The sequence below is a fragment of the Psittacula echo genome (assembly GCF_963264785.1).
Source record: "Psittacula echo genome assembly, chromosome: 7".
In the NCBI taxonomy this organism is placed as follows: domain Eukaryota; kingdom Metazoa; phylum Chordata; class Aves; order Psittaciformes; family Psittacidae; genus Psittacula; species Psittacula echo.
Window position 1 is genome coordinate 50,257,515 of NC_137740.1, and position 20,291 is coordinate 50,277,805.

General features: G+C 42.4%; 3 protein-coding genes across 18 annotated transcripts in view; all 3 read left to right on the forward strand.

Annotated features, from left to right (window-relative positions):
* The window catches only part of ARMC8 (armadillo repeat containing 8), a 69,879-nt gene extending 63,263 nt beyond the window's left edge, over nt 1–6,616 (forward strand). For all 11 annotated transcript variants that reach the window (XM_080622907.1, XM_080622904.1, XM_080622901.1 and 8 more), the window contains 3 exons: nt 461–533; nt 1,801–1,894; nt 3,776–6,616. In XM_080622907.1, the coding sequence (XP_080479033.1) occupies nt 461–533; nt 1,801–1,894; nt 3,776–3,809 (201 nt within the window). In that variant the 3' untranslated portion in view covers nt 3,810–6,616. The remainder of the gene's footprint in view (nt 1–460; nt 534–1,800; nt 1,895–3,775) is intronic.
* Nucleotides 6,617–11,291: 4,675 nt separating this feature from the next.
* On the forward strand, nt 11,292–15,350 carry NME9 (NME/NM23 family member 9). Of its 2 annotated transcripts, none has more exons than XM_080624245.1 (6): nt 11,292–11,345; nt 11,970–12,073; nt 13,206–13,277; nt 13,658–13,774; nt 14,394–14,470; nt 15,277–15,350. In XM_080624245.1, exons 1-5 carry the CDS (start codon nt 11,321–11,323, stop codon nt 14,463–14,465), a joined length of 390 nt encoding a protein of 129 aa, XP_080480371.1. In that variant the 5' UTR covers nt 11,292–11,320; the 3' UTR covers nt 14,466–14,470; nt 15,277–15,350. The 2 variants fall into 2 exon arrangements, with proteins under 2 accessions (XP_080480371.1, XP_080480370.1); XM_080624244.1 differs by having other exon boundaries at nt 15,163–15,292.
* The window catches only part of VPS8 (VPS8 subunit of CORVET complex), a 76,192-nt gene continuing 71,206 nt past the window's right edge, over nt 15,306–20,291 (forward strand). For 4 of the 5 annotated variants that reach the window (XR_013957467.1, XM_080624236.1, XM_080624238.1 and 1 more), the window contains exons 1-3: nt 15,314–15,554; nt 16,236–16,304; nt 18,419–18,549. Coding sequence is in view for 4 of the 5 variants with exons in the window: in XM_080624236.1 (XP_080480362.1) it covers nt 15,429–15,554; nt 16,236–16,304; nt 18,419–18,549 (326 nt within the window). In the remaining variant the exon portion in view is untranslated. Of the gene's footprint in view, nt 15,555–16,235; nt 16,305–18,418; nt 18,550–20,291 lie in introns of all 5 variants that reach the window. The other variant, XM_080624237.1, reaches the window with a different exon arrangement.

A 20,291-nucleotide genomic window follows, 5' to 3' on the forward strand; every position in this document is an offset into this window, starting at 1 on the left:
TTTATGTTGATCTTTTGCAGGAATGAAAAAAAGGGTACTGTAGCATTTTGGTGTGTAAATTATTCAGTATCATGCACTTAACTTTCAAATACCCAGTTTTGTTTAAGAAATCGTGTAGTGCAGTTCTGTATGGCATGCATACTAAGGGTCTGATTAAAAAGAAAAGCCAGTGGTTATTTCCCATAAGAATGTTACAGTGACTTAAGCAGTGCTTTTAATACACCTGGAAAAAGCATCATGATCTTGGAAAAGGCATTTCTTGTAGACCCCAGTAAATATTTGGAAGGATGTGATTTAAAGCTACTCCAGAGCCTTATGTTACAGCACTATCTCTGAGAGAAATTTTAGATAAGAATTAGTCCCTACTTTGCTACCTTATTTATTACAGAATGACTGCAGAATTTAACTCTGAGGATTTCTGAATTTCTTCTAAATTTGAGTACTGTTTTTCTATATTTAGAGTCATTCAAATGCTAAACTTCAGCTTGCTGCCATGTTCTGTATATCTAATCTCATATGGAATGAAGAAGAAGGTAAGAAAGCCTCACTATTAATGCATATACAAGTTCCTATCCTGATTGAAAGGTTAATATTGCATAGTGATCACCATTTGCAGTGCACAATGCAGTGGAATCCAAAGCATAAAAGGAGACATCATTATAGGTGTAATGCAGAATAAGTGAGTGGTCAAGAGGCCATTGAGGCAAGTGTAGAGAGCTGTTGTGGGGCAGGAAGAGGAGTCACAAGACTGTCAATAAATAGGAGTTGATGAGAGTCACATGGTGGAAGGTTTCTGCCTATAGCATTTCTGTAATAGCTGTAAACAGTTGTAGTGAAGTGAGAGCTTCCAAGTCTCAAGAAGGTTGTGAAAACTAATTGTTGGAGGAAACAGGCTTACTGGAGAGGATCAGTCTGGGGTTTGTTGCAGAGAAATTTTCCCCAGTATGGATGGTTTGAATGGGTTAGGTGGTGAGACTCCGAAACCAGTTAGAAGACTTGTGGGTGGAGCTGGAAGGAATGGGGAAGGCACTTGGTAAAGAGTCATGGCCTGGAACAGTGAAAAATAACCAGGAGAGAGCTGAAGGTTGCTGCTGCGGAGAAAAATACATGTATTTGTGTTGAGGGATGGAGAGGGCAGGTGGAGTCAGCAGTGTGGAGCTATAAGACATGGCAAGAGGAGGAGTGGTGGGAGGTGGAATGCTTTGTAGAATGGTGAATCTGGGAGGAGGACTTCGAGGTGCATGATTTAGAAACCCTCAAGTTGACTGCACTGCTCTTCAGCGAAGAAGTTTGTGTCTCTACTTGGCTTTGGTTAGTATAGTCCCTGTCCCCCCCTCGACTATGTACTTTATTCCACATCTCAGATCACACAACTTCATTTAGTGTGTGATACTCAACAGATAACAGCTGTGTTCCTGTTGGCTTTCTGCTCATTATACTGGAATTGTGCAGTGCTACAAGACAGACTCAAAAACACACCTCCAGTTAAATGTTCTCTCCATCCAAATCAGAGAGATGAGAATAAACCAACTAAAGTCAAGCTTCTTACTTTAGGATAAAATGTGTTCAGATTTTTGCCTTCAACATTTTATTTTCTTTAAACATTCTCACCAAGAGTACAAAAAAAGAAACTACAGCTCCTTTGGGAAGTAGCTGCAGTGAAGTTTTTCAATTGCTGTGTTCTGGCTGAACTGTGTTCCATACCCCTCTTTTAAGCTGGTTTCTACAACCACTCCTTTCTTCTGTTCTGCAGACATTTATTTTTGGTGGTGTTCCCAACAATGTGATTTATCATTGTAGGTTCACAAGAACGCCAAGATAAACTACGAGATATGGGAATAGTAGATATTCTACATAAATTGAGTCAGTCATCGGATCCAAATCTGTGTGACAAGTGAGTATAAGGAAAAAATCAAAAAAGATTATTAGAGGGAAATCTTTGCTTTTTATTAAGAATTTTTTTTTTTCAATATCTTGATTATTAAAAAAATCCCCAGAAAAAAACTGTTTATTGTTTCACTAAGTTTTATGGTGTAGAAAGAAATAGTGACAAGTACTTAAGGCACAGGTTTTGTATTGCTCAGGAGTAACAAATTTTACTGCAGTTCTCAATAGTATAAAATAACTACACATAAGGTCTTCTAAACCAGTGGAAAGTCCTCTCTGAAATCTCACTGATACCTCACTGATACACAAATATTGTGTAAACCTTGGGTTACTAACAAAGTTCCAGAGGATTTCAACAATAGTGAACAATCACATAACACTGAATTAAAAAGGTAATACAGGATCAGCACTGTTGTTGATCTCAAATTCTTTTAAACTAAGCTCAACAGTAACTTTTCACATACCTGTTCTGTCACTCATATTATAGTATCTACAGAGATCATCTAACTTCTTCACAAACACAAATAACCAAAATAGTTAATGAAAGTTTCTGTTTTTTTATGGTAACTTTTTGCAGTTATCTGACCTACTGTTAGTAACAACCCATACTTCTTTCATGAACTAAAGGAGATGACCTGGTTTTCGGAAAAGGTCATACACAGACAACTCAAAACTGTGCAGTATTTAAAAATCTTTAGATTTGGGTTTCTTGTTTCTATGGAAGATCCTCTTAGCGTTCTTGGACAACTTCATAGTAAAGTTAGGACTTCTGCTTAAAAGTCTATGATGAAGTATCACTATTGAAGGTGATAACCAGGAGCAAGTAGGTATCAACAAGCAGGCTTACAGAAAGTTATGGAATAGCTAAATAAGGTTTTCAAACAGTGAGAAATAGGAATAAAACTTCTAACACTAAAAATACCTCCTGGTAAATGGGCCTTGCTTGTCAACACTTAAGACTTGTTTTTTAGAGACATGGAGCTGATTGTGCTTAGCACTGTCCCAGGACAGTGTTTCCTGTTTCTTCTGGCCACCTGCTCCAGGTTTACCTGGGATGTTTGGATGTTTACCCTGTCCAAACTCGGCCTCATCAGCCCCCATGCTGAGCTGATACAAGTTGCAAGGCAGCAGGGAACTTGGAAGAAAAAAATAAGTGATCTTCCTCAGAGTCACTGAGTTGTATTGGATCTTAGGAAAGTCTGTCAGGATCATGATAGCATGGTTGGGAAGTGTGGGAGACTAGAACAAAGCTGCTCACTTCAGGTGATAGGCAACACTGAATTAACTGAAGTGATTATGAAACTGTAACCTTAGACTTCTGGGAGGTGTTTTTTTTCTTAACAGAAATGTTGCACAATGTTAGATTACATAAATTCCAGTATTACAGTGGCTGTTGGTTCTTCTCTCCCTTTCACATCATTTTATGTTTCAACATACATTATATGTCAGGGATGGTATTCCTGACAAGACTAAGTTGCTTCTAGTATGTTCTGAGTTATGACACCTCTTTCATTTCCCAGGTCAAAGACCTGCTTTTCATGGTACATATGTATTTCAGAAAAGTAACTATTTTTCACAATTACTGCTCTTAAGGTGTGTTGATAACGAGGTTCAATATGCATCTTGAGCCCCACCATACAAGTTGCTCAGTTGTGCTGAGCGTCTATATAGTTGGATAGACCATTTTATTGTTAGATGCAAGTTGGATTCATAAATGATTACAGCCCATGCAGAGCACTTCTACACCATGGGCTCAATTCTTCCAAACTGAAGGAGGCAGCCGTGCGGCTTCCTTTTACCTCACTCGTTCGTCCTGTATGTCTTGTACATAAAGCTGTTGCTGATAAAGCCAAACCCCAGTAACTGACAGGTTGTTCCTTTATTGCAGGGCGAAGACAGCACTCCAGCAGTATCTTGCATGATCAAAGACTAATTGAATCTATGGACACCCCTCATGTCTACTTAAGGAATAACAGGAGATATTCCTGACTCCTTATATTTGCACAAGTCACCTTGGGCTGCGTTTTTCTCAGGTGCAGGGAGCTGCTTTGCAGAAACAGTTTAAATGATCAGGTCTCCAATGCACTTGAGAATTTTCTTGAGGTAGTTTCTTTACTCAGAGGACTCCTGGGGGGTTGTTTTGGGGTTTTTTTTGGTTTTGTTTTTTTTTTCCCGAGCTACCTGGACTTCCAGATAGAACAATCAGTCATCACCTTCCTTTTGGGCCTACAATTTTCTGCTTTTGCTGCAGCCTGTGTGTGTGGATGTGTGAAGATGTGCTCAAGCGTGTGCTTGGGTGAATGTGTGCGAGTGTGAGACCTCAGTTTTGTTTTCCCTTTTTTTTTTGTGTGAAAATCTTTTTCTACAGGTTTTCAAGGATTAACCATTGTTTGCTGTACGAATACTTCAATGAATTATATACAGTTTGAATGAAATGTTATTTAAAAAGAAAAACCAAACTGTTGTATCCCATAAAGTTTATTTTGAATTTTGAACAGATGAATGTTTTTAAGTAAAATATATGCATTTCTGAACTTCAGCTTAACTTACATTATACTTCCTTTTTAAAGAGAAAAGTAGAGCGAGACAGTAGACCCTAAATTAAAAGCAGTGCATTCTGTACTCATAAGGTCCAAGAGGTTTTTACCACCATACAAGGTCCCCTGGTACTGATGACATGCTCAAATCCATGGAATGGGTGAACTGGATTGCTTTGGGTTTCTTTGGTTTTTAGAAGAAAAGCTCATACTTAAGAGTTAGCATGACTGTTGACTTGTCTGGAAAGAAACAGGTGGCTGTAATATCAGCAGGCATAAGCTATTGCTTTAGTAGCCAAGAACTTGCTCAGATAATTGCTGAAGGATTGGCTTATTTCACTGGTGATTTTTTTTTTTGTTTGCTAATCACCAATATCAGTAGAGCAAACACTATATTGCAGAAGCTGTACTTTCAAGAGACCAGAAGGAGCTGGCAAGCAGTGATTAAGGGATTGCTTTTGTTCTGCATCCTTTGCCTCCAGATATAGTGAAGTGACTTACGAATTACTTCAGTGAAAGATCAGCTGGGTGCATTAAGTTGGGGAAAGGATGGAGAAATTGGGTTTGGTGGTTTGGTTTTTTGGGGTTTGGGTTTCATCTTGTTTTATTTTCAGTTCAGTAATGTTGCTATAGATTTTCTGTATATATGCAGATATACACACTTGCATGGATTTGGATACCTGAATAATAAGTGATGGGATTTTACTGCTTTCAGAAACCTAGATTGTCCATAAGTTCCTGAAGTTATGCCTGTAAGTGTGGGGGAAAAAAAATACAGAAAAAGACGACTGTGTAAGGTTAGGCTGGCATATGAGACCCCATTCAAATATACATAGGAACAAAGGAGGCCAGCAAGGAGCTCTCCTTCATGCAGTTCAGGGTTCTTGCTTTCTTCCTGTGTCCACCTTCTGATTTCAGTTTAGACCATAGTTTTAGTAGTCAGAATCTCCAAGCACTATATTTACATAGCACTAACTGGCGCACTAAAGATTGCAGCCGATGTCTTAAACCAAATCTTCCTTTTGTTACACTGAACTTCAGGAAGGCTGCAGCAAGAAGAGAGGTCTGTAACTTTGCTAACCAATTTTGATAAGTATCTTAGTCTTTTATTTCTAATCAAAAGGTCACATTGTGATAGCCTTACTTTTCTCCAAGGTAACTACTTGTGTCAGAAAATGTGACAACAGTTTGGCCTGGAATTTGAATGTGCTATGTATCAGATAACTGTTATCACTTGGTTGCAAAGGAGACTATATGCATTTCATGTAACTTTTTCCACCCTTGAAAGACAAATAAAAGTGAGCACCTGACACTTTTTTCCTAGACATTGCAGTAAGTGACTGACAGTTTTTTAATGTCCTTCTGCAAATTTTTCATGATGGACGTTGGGGGCTAAACAAAAGCAAAAGTAAAAATATGTGAGAACTTGATAAATACCAGTACCTCAGAAGTGAAGTCTTCCTCACAAAAGTCAATCAAATAGATTTTTTTGCTTTACTTGGGGAAAAAAACCTTCCGAAGCAGGTATAGTAAACACAAAACTGTACAGCATGCATCTGACTTCCACATTTGCACTCCTGCTATGTATGTTTAGGAGCTCAAGTTTTTACATACCTCTTCTCATCCTCCCTCAGTTCATGTTTCTAAAATCAAATCTGAGTTTGATTCTATAACACTCTGGTGCCTAAAGGTGTTCAGAAGAAGGTGAGTAAGTATCTCTGTACATGTTTCAAGGTGGTTTCCTAAAATTCTGCCAGAAACAATAAAAACCAGTGCTCAGACAATCTTGTTGCTGCATGAGAACAGTTGGCATTTTCCACAGGTACTGGTAGGACAAACTGTTGGATGAGAACATTTTTACTTTCAGTTAAGCTTTGTGAATAATTTTTGATGTCACTATAGGTATGTACAAAAAGGAGAATACTGTAAATAAAAACTTTACCAGAACATCTAGATTTTTCTCAGCTTCATGGAGAAACCTCAGCTTTTTGTGCCAGCTTCTCTGCAGACTGACAGTTGCTAGCCTGAGATTCACAGTGGGGACAAACTTGTTTGCTGGTCAGCCAGATCTTTACCAACTTCATTTAGGTAACAGCATCTTATGAGTTACTTATGTATTTGCTTGCAGAACCAAAGCCAAGTTCTTCAAATTGACATAATATCAGTCACCAGGATTTCTGCTGTTCTTGTGCCATTTCTCTTTTGGAAAGCAGTCTTAATTTTGATAAGTATGTCAACTCTATATATCAGCGTCCAGCGGTGGTAGTGCTTCTCTCAAAGGTTACTTGTGTTAAAGAAATGAATAGTTCTGCATGTTTGGCATGCTAGTTGTCAGGGTAGTGATCTCTTCCACTCAGAAAGTCAAATGAGATTTATCTGGCTGTTGTTCATATCACAGATCTGCATTTTAGTTATGAAAGAAGCCAGGTGATCTGCTTAAAAGCATATTGTGCCAATATATTCTTAAGGAAAACATCTCATATTTTTTAAAACTTGTTTTTACAGACAAACCTGCAGTAGATCTAATTGCATTAGGTGCTGCACCTCCATAAAACTGCTGAAGCAGTGACAGAACAGGCGGAGGAATAATTGAGGTGAATGAGAGTAGATTCTTGAAGACCAGAAAATGGGTTTAACAGGAGTGTCTTTGGTAATCCTAAAGTGTAAGCACTTTACATGTGTAAACATGCAAAATTTCAGTAGTGGTTAAAATCATCTGGACTTTACTGAAGACTTATTCCTACAAAAAGAGAGATGCAGGGGGCATCCAGGGTGCAGTTTGCTCTGCTGAGCTGGTGCTGAGTTCAGCACTGCAGCACTACTATGTCCCCTGCAGGTACTAGACAATGTCCCCTTAGGTTGCCAGGGGCACTAGGGGAGTTGACATGCCAAAAGCCAAATCCTCAAGCAGCAGAGACCTTGGTCAGCTGGAGGACCAGGCTACCAGACATTATGTGTCTGCATCTGGAGCCCAGTGACCCCAGGCATGTGAAGGGACAAGTTGAGCAGCAGCCATGCTCAAAAGGACATCGCCCTGGGGTGTGCTGGGCACAGGCACTGGCTTCTCGCTGCAAATAAAGATAAAACCAACCAGCCTTCAAAACTTGAGCTGCCTTTGGAGTGGGGCCAGCAGCTCATCCCCTCTCCTGGGTTCTAGGCAGGGCTGTGGGGAGCTGGGCAGGTTTGACAGACAAAGGGGAGGCAGAGAGGCTCAAACTGCAGCTGCTGCTGTGTGAATGGGAATTAGAGAAGACTGAGCTGAACTTCCTGTCTGCAGGGGACTTGGGTAAGGGAGTGGGGTGGGCTGGGCTTGGCTTCTGCTCCCCTTGGCATTGCCATGGCTGCCATAGCAGCGTTGGGGTGTTGCCAGCTGCTGCACAGGTACTGATGGGCCCTGTGTGGGGACAGGCTGCTGAAAGCAAGCAGCAATTTCAGCCCAGCAGCAGCACCCTGCCTCTGTGAAAAGGGTGTGAGCAAAGCTGTGTCCAGGCTTTGGACACTGCTGAGCCAACACTGCTCCCTTCCAAAAGGGCAGGGTTGTCAGGCTGTATGTGGTGGGTTGGAGGAGCAAAGACACGTAAAAAGCTTTCTCTGTGGTGCAGATTGATCAGCAGCTGGATTCACATAGTTAGAGGACATCTGCAGTGCTTTGCACTTGGGACTGCTGCTCAGAAGACCCTTGTTCCTGCAGAAGGATGGCTGCGAAGAAGAAGGAAGTAGTACTGCAGGTCGGTAGGAGGCAGGCTTTTAAAATGTCTTTTAAACTCATAGTAAGTGCAAAGGATGAAGTTCGGCCTTGGGATATTTCAGATTCTCCTGGCAAAGCCCTACTGTGAGGTTTCTGGGGTGGAAAAACCTTCCTGAAGGCAGGTAGGAAGTATGGGAAAACATGGCAAGTCAAACCTGTCCTCAAGGTCAGTGCTATGGTGTGCAGAAGGGAGGTTGCTATGAGGCTGCAGGCTGTGTTCCAGAGCTGTTAAGAGTTGGCACAGGTTTGGCTGCTTTCATAGATCAAAATGCATCTGTGCTCCATGGGACAATGGTTCAGATGCCATTCAGAAGTAGGGAACTGGGGGAGGGAGCATTTCTCCTGAAGGGCAATTGTCACTGAACATCTGACCACTTCACATTCTTAGAAAAATCACTGTAAAGGAGGAAAACTTAGGAGGTACAAGAAAAAATTCAAAGGCTGAAAAACCTATTTCACAATGGTGAGTAGATGAATTTCTTCTTGTTTACACTGCACAAGTGACCTAATGATGCATTATAATTACCTGCATAGGGGAGAGAGTGTTTCTGAGAGCAGTTTCATATGCAAAGACATTGAAAAAACAAAAGTAGTTATGAAGGTCTTCAAATTTTGAAAAAAAGTTCAGTCTTCACAAGCGAGAAATATGGAAGGAGATTATGGTCTCTATAACCTTGTTTATTCACTGTTAAAACTGGAAAGCATGGAGTGCAAATGTGAACATTTCTATAAGAGAGAAAGGATCGCTATTAAGGTAAAACTGCTTTCCTCTGTATTCCTGTGCCATGCAGAAAACAATGTCAAACAGGCTTTGCACCTTTTGTAACTAAGGGAAAGATAGGTCTAGACTTGCAAAAATATGATTGTTCAAATCTGCAGATGAAAGCTGAGCTTTGTGTAAGACATAATGTCCTGGAAAGGTTCTGGTTGTATTAGAGAAGAGCCAAGTCCTAGCAACCTCAGGGCATCCAAATTAGCAAAGCACTTTGAAGGGTACCTCAGTCTATCAGTTCAATTCAGGCTTTAACTCGTTATCACAAATTGTTATCCAAAATCATTTGAATTCATTAATGTTCTTTGAAACACTCCGAGGGTGGTCCCAGCACTAGAGATAACTGGAATCATTACATTACTTAATTCTGCAGGTGTTCTCTAAATACAAGTAGGCTTGGGGACATGTGTTAAAGGGAACAGATGGAGGTGTTAGACCAACTCACCATTCTCTGGGAGATGCTGGACTCTGAAAGTCTGTATGAGGCCATTTAATTTGCACTGGAGTTTCCACTCTTAGTATTCTTTGCAATTTTAGCAGTCCTTTAATGCATGTTGGTGCTAATTATTGTAAAATAGCTGGTCTTACTGAAACTTACTGTCTTCCAGTGTAGAATAAGTGTAGTTAGGGTTAATGATGCCAACTGAGGAAGTTATTAGGAATCCTCGTTCAGGATGAACAAAACCAGATCTTACATTTCTCAAGGAGCCTTTTTTTTTTTTTTTTTCCCCAAAAAGCTGTGTTTTTGTAAGTACATACTACAGAGCAAGTCATGTAAGATGGGGAAGATGCTGAAGATACTTTCCTTTCTAATAACAGGAAACATGGGATAAAATAGTATGTGGCACAATATGGGATTGTTTAGGGCATCCTTGACGGGGTAAGTCCCTAAGCAATCTGCTCTAATGCTGAACTTTGAGCAGAGGATTAGACTAAGGACTCCATAGACCTCTTCCAGCCTAAATCTCTGTTGTTCACTATGTTTTGGAAGTCTTTTAACTAGCAGCTGGTAATTCAGGTAAGGACATGATGAGCTCAGATCACCCTCTAGTGACCAGACATCGTGAAAGATGTGTATTTACTAGTTTATCAAGACTGAAACATCTTAAGGAAGTAGCATAGCATGTGTGCAGGTAAGGTGAGAAACTGCTGGTGGAGAATCATCATGCTTGTAAAATGGGATGAGAACTGGGTCTGAAATAGGTGTGAGGAAAGGAGGATGTGTGCTGAGACGAGCATGTTGAAGTAGCACTCTGAATGCTCAGGTCAGCCCAGACCACAACCTCACACTGCTTTTGAGCACCATGCTGGCTCTGATAAGAGGTCCCTGCAACCTAGTGTTGTCTGTGTGTGGCTCTCCTCCAAGACTGTGCTGTGACCCAGGCAGCCTGCAGAGAACTGGTCCAGTTACCTGCCAGTGGCTCTAAACTGTGTCAGCTGCTAGCCTGTGTTAAAACATAATTACATATCAGAATTCCATTTAAGTGAAAGCAAAATAGCTCTCTGTGGTTCTTCTATAGCAGAGTGGTGTGGTAGGGAGTTCAGGGTCTCTGATCCCTACTGCCTGCTGTTCTTACTGGTACCAGCACATTTGCAGGGCTGTATGGTAAGCCAAGGCACAGGAGAAATGTCTGGAGTCCTTCCCTGTTTTCAGATCTTGCTGCATGGCCACACAAAGAGTTTTGTTGCCATAAAAGCAGGAGAGTGCCAGGAAAAACCTGAGGTTGTACAGGTATTTCAGACCTTCCTTCTTGTGCCATACACAACATAGCCTGGTAGGATAAACTAGGGTCAGCCAGCCAGAAGTCCTGGTAGGATGAAGGGGACCATGTCCTCAGTCACTCCCCAGAACAGGGAGTGATTTAGTCTTACTGTAAACTGAGTGGGGTCCCCGAGTAACCAGGCTGTTCAAGTAATTGCTGCTGCTAAACAGGGGAAGGCTTGCTCTTGACTGGATGCTGCTACCGTTTCCATCTGTCTTTCCTTGCTTCTTGTGAGTCTCTGATAAGCTTTTCTAGAGTTAGCTGGCTTACTGATGCCTGTCTTGGAGCTGGCATCAGGTAGTAGCAAGAGCATGTGGAAAGGGGGAAGGAATGAGAGTTTGGGTGTGAGAATATCTGACTTTTCAGCTGCTTTTTCTCTGAGTTCTTCTACACACTTTTAGCACAGCTTGGCCTTGCCTATCTGGTCAAAGGTGAAAGAATCACAATCAAAAGAGTTTTGAGTGCTCAGGTAACATCTCTTCAGGCAAGCTTGAAGTGATTTGTCAAGATGTTTGCAGCAGCCAGGGTAGTACCTGATGACTTACCATTGCTTTTATTGTGTTTTTAAATTTTCACACAGATTAACATCAATAGCCAGGAGCTTTGGGAAGAAATGCTGTGTCTCAAAGGACTCATTGGTAAGGGTTTGGTCAGTGTAATAGATTGCTTTTGTTCTCTGTGAAAAAGATACTATCAGGAATCAATTACTAGTGATATGGACATTCAGTCAGTTCCTCTACTCCTCTGGCCCTGAATGGAAGAAGTATGCTAATAGGGGTGTGACTAGCTGGAGGTTGTAGCCCTCATCATTTATGAGGGACATGTCAATGTTTCCTCTAAAGACTCTTCTATATTACTGTTATTAGCTTGTTTATTTATAATGTGATTTCATTCTCGAATATAGCATTTGAAGCCTGAAAGAGGATAGTAGTTTCAGAATTGAATCTATAGCCTTTCTAGCATTCAACAAGGTTCTTGCCACACTCCAGACAGAATTCTAGGAGCAACAGCCACAAGTTGCAGCTTGGGAAGTTCTGGTTGGACGTGAGGCTAATCTTCCTCAGGGTGGTGCTCCAGAGGTCACCAGAGAAGACTTCAATCCTCAGAGGTTGTCAAGATTCTTCTTACTGCACTGGCACCCTTCTGCCATGCCCTTCCAAATGCTTATGTTGCAAAGTGGAAGAGTGCACAAACCAACTTAATGGTCTGTGTCTAAACTGATGCATTTTGACCTCATTCTTACTAATTTTTTCTGCTTGCAGTTGTTGATGTATTTCAAGCCTGGTGTGGTCCATGCAAAACAGTAGTGGATCTTTTCCAAAAAATAAGGAATGAAGTTGACGGTGATCTCCTGCATTTTGCTGTGGTAAGGACTAATTTGGCACTGCTTAAAACATCCAGTCCCCTGAAAACAGCTGGTAGCTAAAGGCTAAAGCCATTTTATCTTTCCAATATTGAGCTAAAATTGTAACAGTCCAGGAGATCCAGCTTGTAAGAGTGAGTCTGCCAAATACAGACACTTGGCTACATCAATAAGAATCCATATCAATAAAAATTTTTAAGCTTTAAGTGTTCTGTACTTTTCAGATTTCTGCTTAAGCAAGTAATGCTAAAGAGAATCATTAACATGCATATCCTTCTGATATACAGGGAGAGTCTGAAGGAGCTGGGTTTGTTCACCCTGGAGAACACTTAAGATACAGATGTCTAGTAGGGTATAGAGAAGGCAGAGACAGGCACTTCACAGTGATACACAGCAAAAGAACAACAGGATCAAGCTGCAGCAGGGAAAAATACAAGTAGATAGAAGGAAAAAGTATTCAATGTAGGAGTAGCTGGACACTGGGATTAGTTCCAGAGAGGCTATGGAGCACCGATTCTTGGAGATGCTCAAAATTAACAGTCTTCAGCAACCTCCTATTGCATTCAGACTAGCCCTGGTGTGAGGCAGGATCTTGGTCTTGGACTAGAGCCCTTCAGAAGTCCCTCCCTACCTCAGCCGTGCTGTGATTCTGTCTTCAAATACCTTTCCTTCCTGAAGGCCAGCTTTCACTTGCCAACAACCATGGGCAATGAGGTTTCTCATAGAAGCCCCTGCCCAGGGCTCCTGCAGCCTACTGCTGCTGCTGCCACCACAGCTCCTTCAGTCACTTCTCTCACTCCCTGTAGACGAGAGGGCCTGATTTAATTCTTTCAGGCTTTTTCTCTGGGATTCGCTAGGGTAAGCTGCTATGAGATAGATATCCCTGTCCCACAAGAGGTGTGGGTGAGATCTGCTGGCTTCTCGTCACTGATAGTGGGCTGGGAGTTGGTTGTGGCACTGGCTCTGACCAGTGTCATTTTGCCCCATAAGACTGGGATGTGGAGCTGTTCTGCTGTATGGGGGGGATGAGTGCCAGCCAGCTGGGGATGTCTGAGTCCAGGCAGTTAACATGGGTATTCCTCCAAAGCAGAAATGCTTTTCTAGAAACACCTGGTTTATTTTCCATTCATTTTAGGCTGAAGTTGATTCTATTGACAGTCTGGAAAAATACAGAGGAAAATGCGAGCCTGTCTTTCTGTTTTATGCAGTGAGTGAAAATATTTTTTTACAGTAGTTGCATAGCAATAAAGATGACTTACCAGTGGGAACAACTGTTTTGAGGGATACTTTTCTTTCATGTGTGTGCAGAACAATTTTATTTGCTCTGTATATGCCCGTGTCTGCTGGTGATCAAGTGCTACATGGATAAGAATACACAGCCAGAGTTTACCATGAAGAAACAGAATAATGCAATAATGGCAAAGAAGCTAATTCCAAAGTTTTCTTCTTGTTACAGAGCACAGCAGCTCTGTAGGGTGGAGGGACTGGTACATAATACCATACATGATGTGCTGCTGTGGTGATTTCTAGAGCTCAGAGAGCACCACTTGAGCACATACTGACAGATTTGCTTTTCACACCTTTCAGGGAGGAGAATTAGTAGCTGCAGTAAGAGGAGCAAATGCACCATTGCTGCAGAAGACCATCCTTGAACAGCTGGCTGTGGAAAAGAAGGTTTTAGAACATGGAGGACATCGTGTGGTAGTAAGTCATTAAATCCTTTACCTGTAGATGGGCATGCCAGAGGAAAGGTTCAGTTCCCCATTGCCAGCGTACCTCTAAAGCAGAGTTACTCCTGTGCAGAAATCCTGTCCTTTTGTCTGAACTGACTCTGAAATCCAGTTACCATGTAGTTTGAGCATTCACAAGCCTGCGGAGCCTACCTAGGTGGAGGAAGCTGGATAGGGTGACTGCAGTTTTTAAGACCTTGGTGCTATTGATGAAAGGTGAAAGGAGTACCTATCATCCAGCCCTAGAGGATGAAAGGGAAACTCTGCTGTGACTTTTTCACCTCTTCACCTACCCATAGCATTTATGGTATTCCTTAAAGCTACCTTCCAAATCAGTTTCTAATTTCAGCATCTCTAGCAGGTCTCTGTAATAGAATCCCAGACTGGTTTGAGTTGGAAGAGACCTTAAAGCTCATCCAGTTCCAACCCCCTGCCACAGGCAGGGACACCTTCCACTAGATTAGGTTGCTCAAAGCCCTGTCTGGCCTGCTGAGGTGGAGGTGGAAAGTGAGGACCTGCCTGGCAGATGCTTGCCTAGAGGGTAAAAGGATGCTCAGGATGTTCCTTTCTTATGCATGTGCTCTTACTGCTAGATACAAGATGAAGCCTTCTCCAAAGAAGAGGGAAAAGTGGCTGTTCTTCAGGAACAGTGGAAGGCTAAATAGGTCAGGTAGGTACAGCTGTAGGATGCTCTTTTTTGCATTTGCTAAAGTTGGAACCCTAAATGATGATTCAGCTGCTGCTGCTCCTCCTTGGGTGCTGGAGGGGCCATTCCTCCAAATGGGCACCGCATGTGCTCTTTCCCAGTCTCTAACAAAGCAGTACTCAGGATATATCACCTTGAAACAGTCTATGTAGGCACAAATAAGAAAGCAAGGTAGCTTGGGTGCTTGATATCATTAAACTATTTATCCTTCCAATGATTTAAGCTACATCTGTCAGTACTGACCTTTCACCTGAGCTTGGTGAGGGCTTTCTTCTGTCTTGAATAACAAATACTGAACTAGCTGTGCATGCTGCTCAGCTGTTCCAGGTGGCTTTTAGAAGAAAACACATGCTTGGGCACCAAATCTTGTTACACCAGCTCTTGCTTTGTCTGAAACTAGCCACATATTCCCAAAGGCTTTTGTCTCTCACCAGATTTCTAACCTACAGTGACACTTGCTCTTGGCTTTGCTGGGACGCAGCTGCACTCTGCCGCTGTGCACAGCTGTGCTGGCTCCCAAAATACTGGGAATTGTAGCAAATCCCACTGCGCTTTAGCTAAGGCACCATGGGTTTGGAAGGGGTGTAATGAATTTTGATCTTCGTCTCTCATTTCTTTACCTATTACTAACTTTTTCCCTTTTCCTTCCCTCGGAGGCTAAGGCACCTGTTGATTCCCAGCCGTTGTCGTGGAGCAGACGCGGATTTCCCAATAAACACAAGGATTTCATGAAACAACACAAACTCCGTTCTCTGCCTCTCTCTCGACAGCGCGGGCACCGCGGCCCCTTTAAGGCCGGCACCGGGGAGGGTGGCCTCGCCGGGCTGCGCCTGCGCAAGGAGGGGGCGTCTCCTGATACAGGTTCGAGTCCCGCCGGTGCCGGCCTGGTGCTGTCACCGACGCGGCACTCCCCGGCCCGGCGATGGACGCGGCGCCGGAGCAGGGCGCCTGCCCCACGGGAGCGGAGGCCGACCCGTGCCCGGAGCCGCCTGTACATCGACTGAGCGTGGCGGAGCTCGACCGCGAGTTGGACTGCCGCAGCGAGCTGGTGCGTCGCGACGTTGTGTTCGGGCGTACATCCCCGCCTGCCGGAGCGCTTCCTACCTCCCTCAGGGACAAGCAGTCTGAGGGGGGCGGCCACGGCCGGAGCCCGGCCGCTCCCTCCCTTCCGCTCGGCGCTGGTGGCTGCGAGCCCCCTGAGGCAGCCTTGAGGGGAGGGTCTATGGGGACAGGGCAGCAGTAGTTAGGTGGGTGAGTAGGACGCAAGTGCTGTGCTAGTTCACTGCTATAGCAAAGCTTACTGTTCAGTTATGCAAGCATCTGGTAAAAGTGCCTTTATTTTTGAGAAAACTATGCGGTTTTCCCGTCAGTAAGCAGTCAGGAAAAAAAGAATCTTGTGTTCTGATGTCTGTCGGTATTAGAAAGGCAGCGTAACATTTGTAGCGATCTTTACAACTAGAAAAAGGATTTTGACATTTCAGATCTGGCCACTATATAACTATTTTATATTTTAGATACGAAATACTTCTTGTTCAGTCCTGCAATGCCAGGTTTCAGAGATTGCATTTCAAATAGGAGAAACTGCGGTATGTGTGGTGCCTTTCTGGGCAGGCTCTGGCTGGAAGGAGTGCATACATAGCTACTTTTTAGGTTTGGTTTTTTTAGTTAGAAATGAGTTTGGAAATTGGAGTAGGCCATTTAAACTCATTCTGTGGTTTCTGATGTACAGATCGATGATAAAGAATTCGACATTCCTCAAGTTGATACCCCTCCAACACTGGAGAGCATCTTGAATGAGGTGAGTGGTCCATTGGACATGCAACCGGCTCCAAGACAGGGAGGAGCTAAGATGAGGCAACACATACTCCTGTGGCTCTTCTCATATTGTGTTTTTGTGGGAAATAAAGCTGTATAACTTAATAATTTCCTGATATTGATACCTGACAAATCATGTGCTCAGTTGAGTGATTGCTGTACAGTGTGTAATATGTTTGGAGTGTTTTTTTAATCAAAATATCCACTGGTGAAACATAGAATCAGACAATGGTTTGTGGTGGAAGGAATCTGAAAGTTCATCCAGTTCCAACCCCCTGCCATGGGCAAGGACACCTTCCACTAGACCAGGTTGCTCCAAGCCCCATCCAACCTGGCCTTGAACACTGCCAGGGATGGGGCAGCCACAGCTTCTCTGGGCACCCTGTGCCAGCACCTCAGCACCCTCACAGGGAAGAATTTCTTCCTAATGTCTCATCTCAGTCTCCCCTCTGCCAGATTAAAGCCATTCCCTCTTGTCCTGTCCCTGCAGGTCCTTGTCAGAAGTCCCTCTCCAGGTTTTTTGTAGCCCCTGGTTAGGTATATATAAAGTGTTTCCATCAAATTTAACATGTTAACCTGTGGCTTTGGACGGTCACCTAAAGACTATTAAAGTCCATTAAAGATCAGGGTCATCAAGCAACTTTTTTTCTTTTTGACTAGAAATAAATGCAGAGATATTTAGGTAGTTCTTAAATTGCGAGAAGAGATGAGAACTGGGTTCTTCACAACTCCATTTATATTGTACATTTCATGTATGTAGCCCTCTGAACTGTCTCAACATCTGATGTCGGCTGTTGTAGTACATTGCAGAGGAGAACTGGCTCTGTCTTGCTTATATCCAGTTCGGTACATTTTTTACAATAGCAACATGAATTCATGATCCTTAGAAAGAAAAAGAAGGGCATGGAAGTAAAGATAAATTCTTAAGAAAACAAGTGTTTTAGCAAACTGAGGAAATTGTTGTTGGACCTCCTAGGAACCCAGTATAAAGGGAAAAGAAGCCTGGGAGAGGTGACAGGTCTTTTTAAAAGCTGTATTAAAGATGCATGTATAAGGTGTCCCAAAGAGATACAGCCTGGGAATGAGAGGAATAGTAAAAGGGGCAGTGTACAGGGATGTGACCTATTTCCTCAGGTGCCTTGGGTGGTGAAGACAGAGGGAACTTAACTAAATTTAGGTAATACCAAACTGTGAGGAGATGCAGTCACCACCATGTCAGAGTAGAATCCAAATCTTGAACGTGAGAAGAAGTCACAAAGAAAGTGTAGTTCAGGGCAAACAAATCTAAAGTCTGACTCCATTGCTATTTATCTCAGTACATATGGGATGGGATGACTGGCAAAGCGTATTCCAGAAAGGGTTTTAGTGGAGACTGAGCTGAAAAGGTTTACAGCTGCACTGGAAAAAAGAACACTTTAATGGACACAGGACTGCCAGCTGTAAGACAAGTGAGGGGCACCGGCTCTATTCTCTGTACATTTGGCATTAGGTGGGGCTGTTTGTCTCTCTGGCTCTGTGCCTTGAGAACAACATGAACTGTATGGAACTTAAAAGACATCAGGGAGAATGATTGTTTAAAAAATACTGTCCGAAAAAATTCCAGGCTAAGCCTGAGAGAGGAAAGGGAGGGTTATCACCAGCAGAAGAGCACAGAGAAGAGCAAAATCAACCTTCATATCAGCCAGACGGATTGCTAGACTCTTAGCCACCGCTTGGTGAAGAGCTGGAGCAGATGATGATAATTCTAGGCCTTCTCTCTGCAATTGGAGACTTTTGAGAACAGCTTAGTTAAAGGTCTGTTAGAGTTCTGATGGAGTAGATAGTATCTGGGGAAGAAAGATCAGTTGACTGACTCTCCAGTCCACTTCTGTGTTTATTGTGAATTCTGGAAACCATTTTTTTACAGAATCAGTCTTGTAAAATAATACATAGTTCTGTACTTTACATGTAAGACTGTCTTGTCCTCTTCTTCTTGGTTTTTTTTTTTTTTTTTCCCCTTGATTTTTCTGCTTAACTGATGCTGTTTTGCTAATGTTCCAATTTGGGTATTGTGTGTTTTGAACATGTAGTAAGCTGTGGTGAATTCTCTTTCTTCAGACTGATGATGAAGAAGAGTCTTTCATTTTGGAGGATCCCTTTCTCTTGAACATTGATAACACAGATACACACTCCTATGACACATCTTCTGTAGCAAGCTCTGACAGTGGGGACCGGACGCACCTGAAAAGGTATTGCAGGACTTATACCTTGGGAAGATAAATGATTTTTGAAGGGATACTGCTTATATCCATTAAAAAAATTCCCTTTTATTTTTTTTTTTTTTTTTTTTTTTGAGTGGGTAGAAGGACAATCTAAAGCTAAGAGCAGTTGAAACTTCCTAAGGCAACTTCCTGCTGCCTCCTCCCTGAGCATTGCTTTAAGCATGCAAGTTGTCTGTTACTTGAGTAGTAATCCTTTAATTGCATGGATCGATTTTGTCTTGTGCTGTTACGTTCAATGCTGAAGTCCCACAGGAAAGCTTCAGGGGCTCCAATGAAGCTGCTTTTGGCAGAACAGTGTTACTCCTGCAAGATCAAGTAGGCAAAGATGGAATTTATTTTTGCACTGAGGACTCACCTGTTCAGCTAAATAAATGCATTTTATGGGAGATGGGCTATTTAAATTTCTGCAAATTTTAATGGAATCTTTCAAACACTGAACCATGATGATTTTAAAGAAAATCTTTCGGAAGTGTTTCTGGTGAATGCCAGAGTCTGCAAACAGCAGGTGGGTATTTTGAAAAGTCATGTGAACTTCTGTCACTCCTGTCAATGGAATGCTAATCTTGACATCTAAGAGCAGCCCAGAAAGTGATAATTATCTATAATACTGCTGACTCGTTTCGTTAATTACTCAAATGATGGCCTGATCCTACATCCTGAGCCACTCAGGATGACGTATGTGCCATGTGAAGATGCGATTGTTGCATGAGTAATTGCATAGAATAGAAACACTTTTAAGTGTCATGGCTTATGGTTGCATATAGTAGTGTACTGACTCCCTTCTTTTTTCCAATAAGATGGTTCCTATTGAGGTGAATGTTACCTGGAGTGGCTTAGACATTTTCCAGTAGAAAGTAGGCAGAAAAATGTAGAAGTATTACTGTCATCTTTGAGTGAAGCTAGTTGCCGTGTTTATGGGTCCTTAGCCATAACATAAGCTATTAACATGTTTTCTACACAGAGTCATAACATGATTTGGGTTTGAAAGGACCTTGAGATCATCCAGTTCTAGCCCATCCAGTTCCACTAGACTAGGTTGCTCCAAGCCCTGTCCAGTGTGGCCTTGAGCACTGCCAGGGATGGGGCAGCCACAGCTTCTCTGAGCAACCTGTTCCAGTACCTTACCACCCTCACAGGGAAAAACTTCTTCCTTATATCTAACCTAAATCTCCCCTGTTTAAGTTTGAACCCATCAACCCTTGTCCAATCACTACAGTCCCTGATGAAGAGTCCCTCTCTGGCATCCTTCTAGGCTCCCTACATGTGAGCTACTTACTTGTGCACCTCTGGAGAGATAAGAACCACATGTTTGTGTGTTAGTTTTGGAAATCTGCCTTTGTGGTGGTGTGTACTTGGCAACAAAACTGCAGCTTCCATGGGGATTTTTCTTCTACTGTGTGTGCTACAGTATACCAATGCTCCTTAGAAATAACTGTTCCACTTAGACTAGTTACTTTGTAAAGGCGTTTTCTCCATAAGCAGAAACACTTAACCTTTCATAGCAGATCAGCTGTGTTTTAATTGAACGTTATACTTTAAGCATACCTTCAGTTTTCCTAGGGGTCTGTATTCTATTAATGAGTCTTTTCCAATTATGTATGTTCCTTATATACTCACCTTTAAAGGCTGAAACTTCCCGACTTACTGGAAGATTAATTAAAGAGCAAAAGTGTTGCTTCCAGGCTTTATTAACAAATCTAAGGTTTGCA

What these genes read in the sequence shown, in the direction of transcription:
- NME9 (XM_080624245.1), top strand. Translation starts at nt 11,321, where the DNA reads ATGCTGTGTCTCAAAGGACTCATTG. An exon ending in GTGTCTCAAAGGACTCATTG is followed by an intron (nt 11,346 to 11,969) that starts GTAAGGGTTTGG and finishes TTCTGCTTGCAG; the next exon opens with TTGTTGATGTATTTCAAGCC. An exon ending in CTGTCTTTCTGTTTTATGCA is followed by an intron (nt 13,278 to 13,657) that starts GTGAGTGAAAAT and finishes CACACCTTTCAG; the next exon opens with GGAGGAGAATTAGTAGCTGC.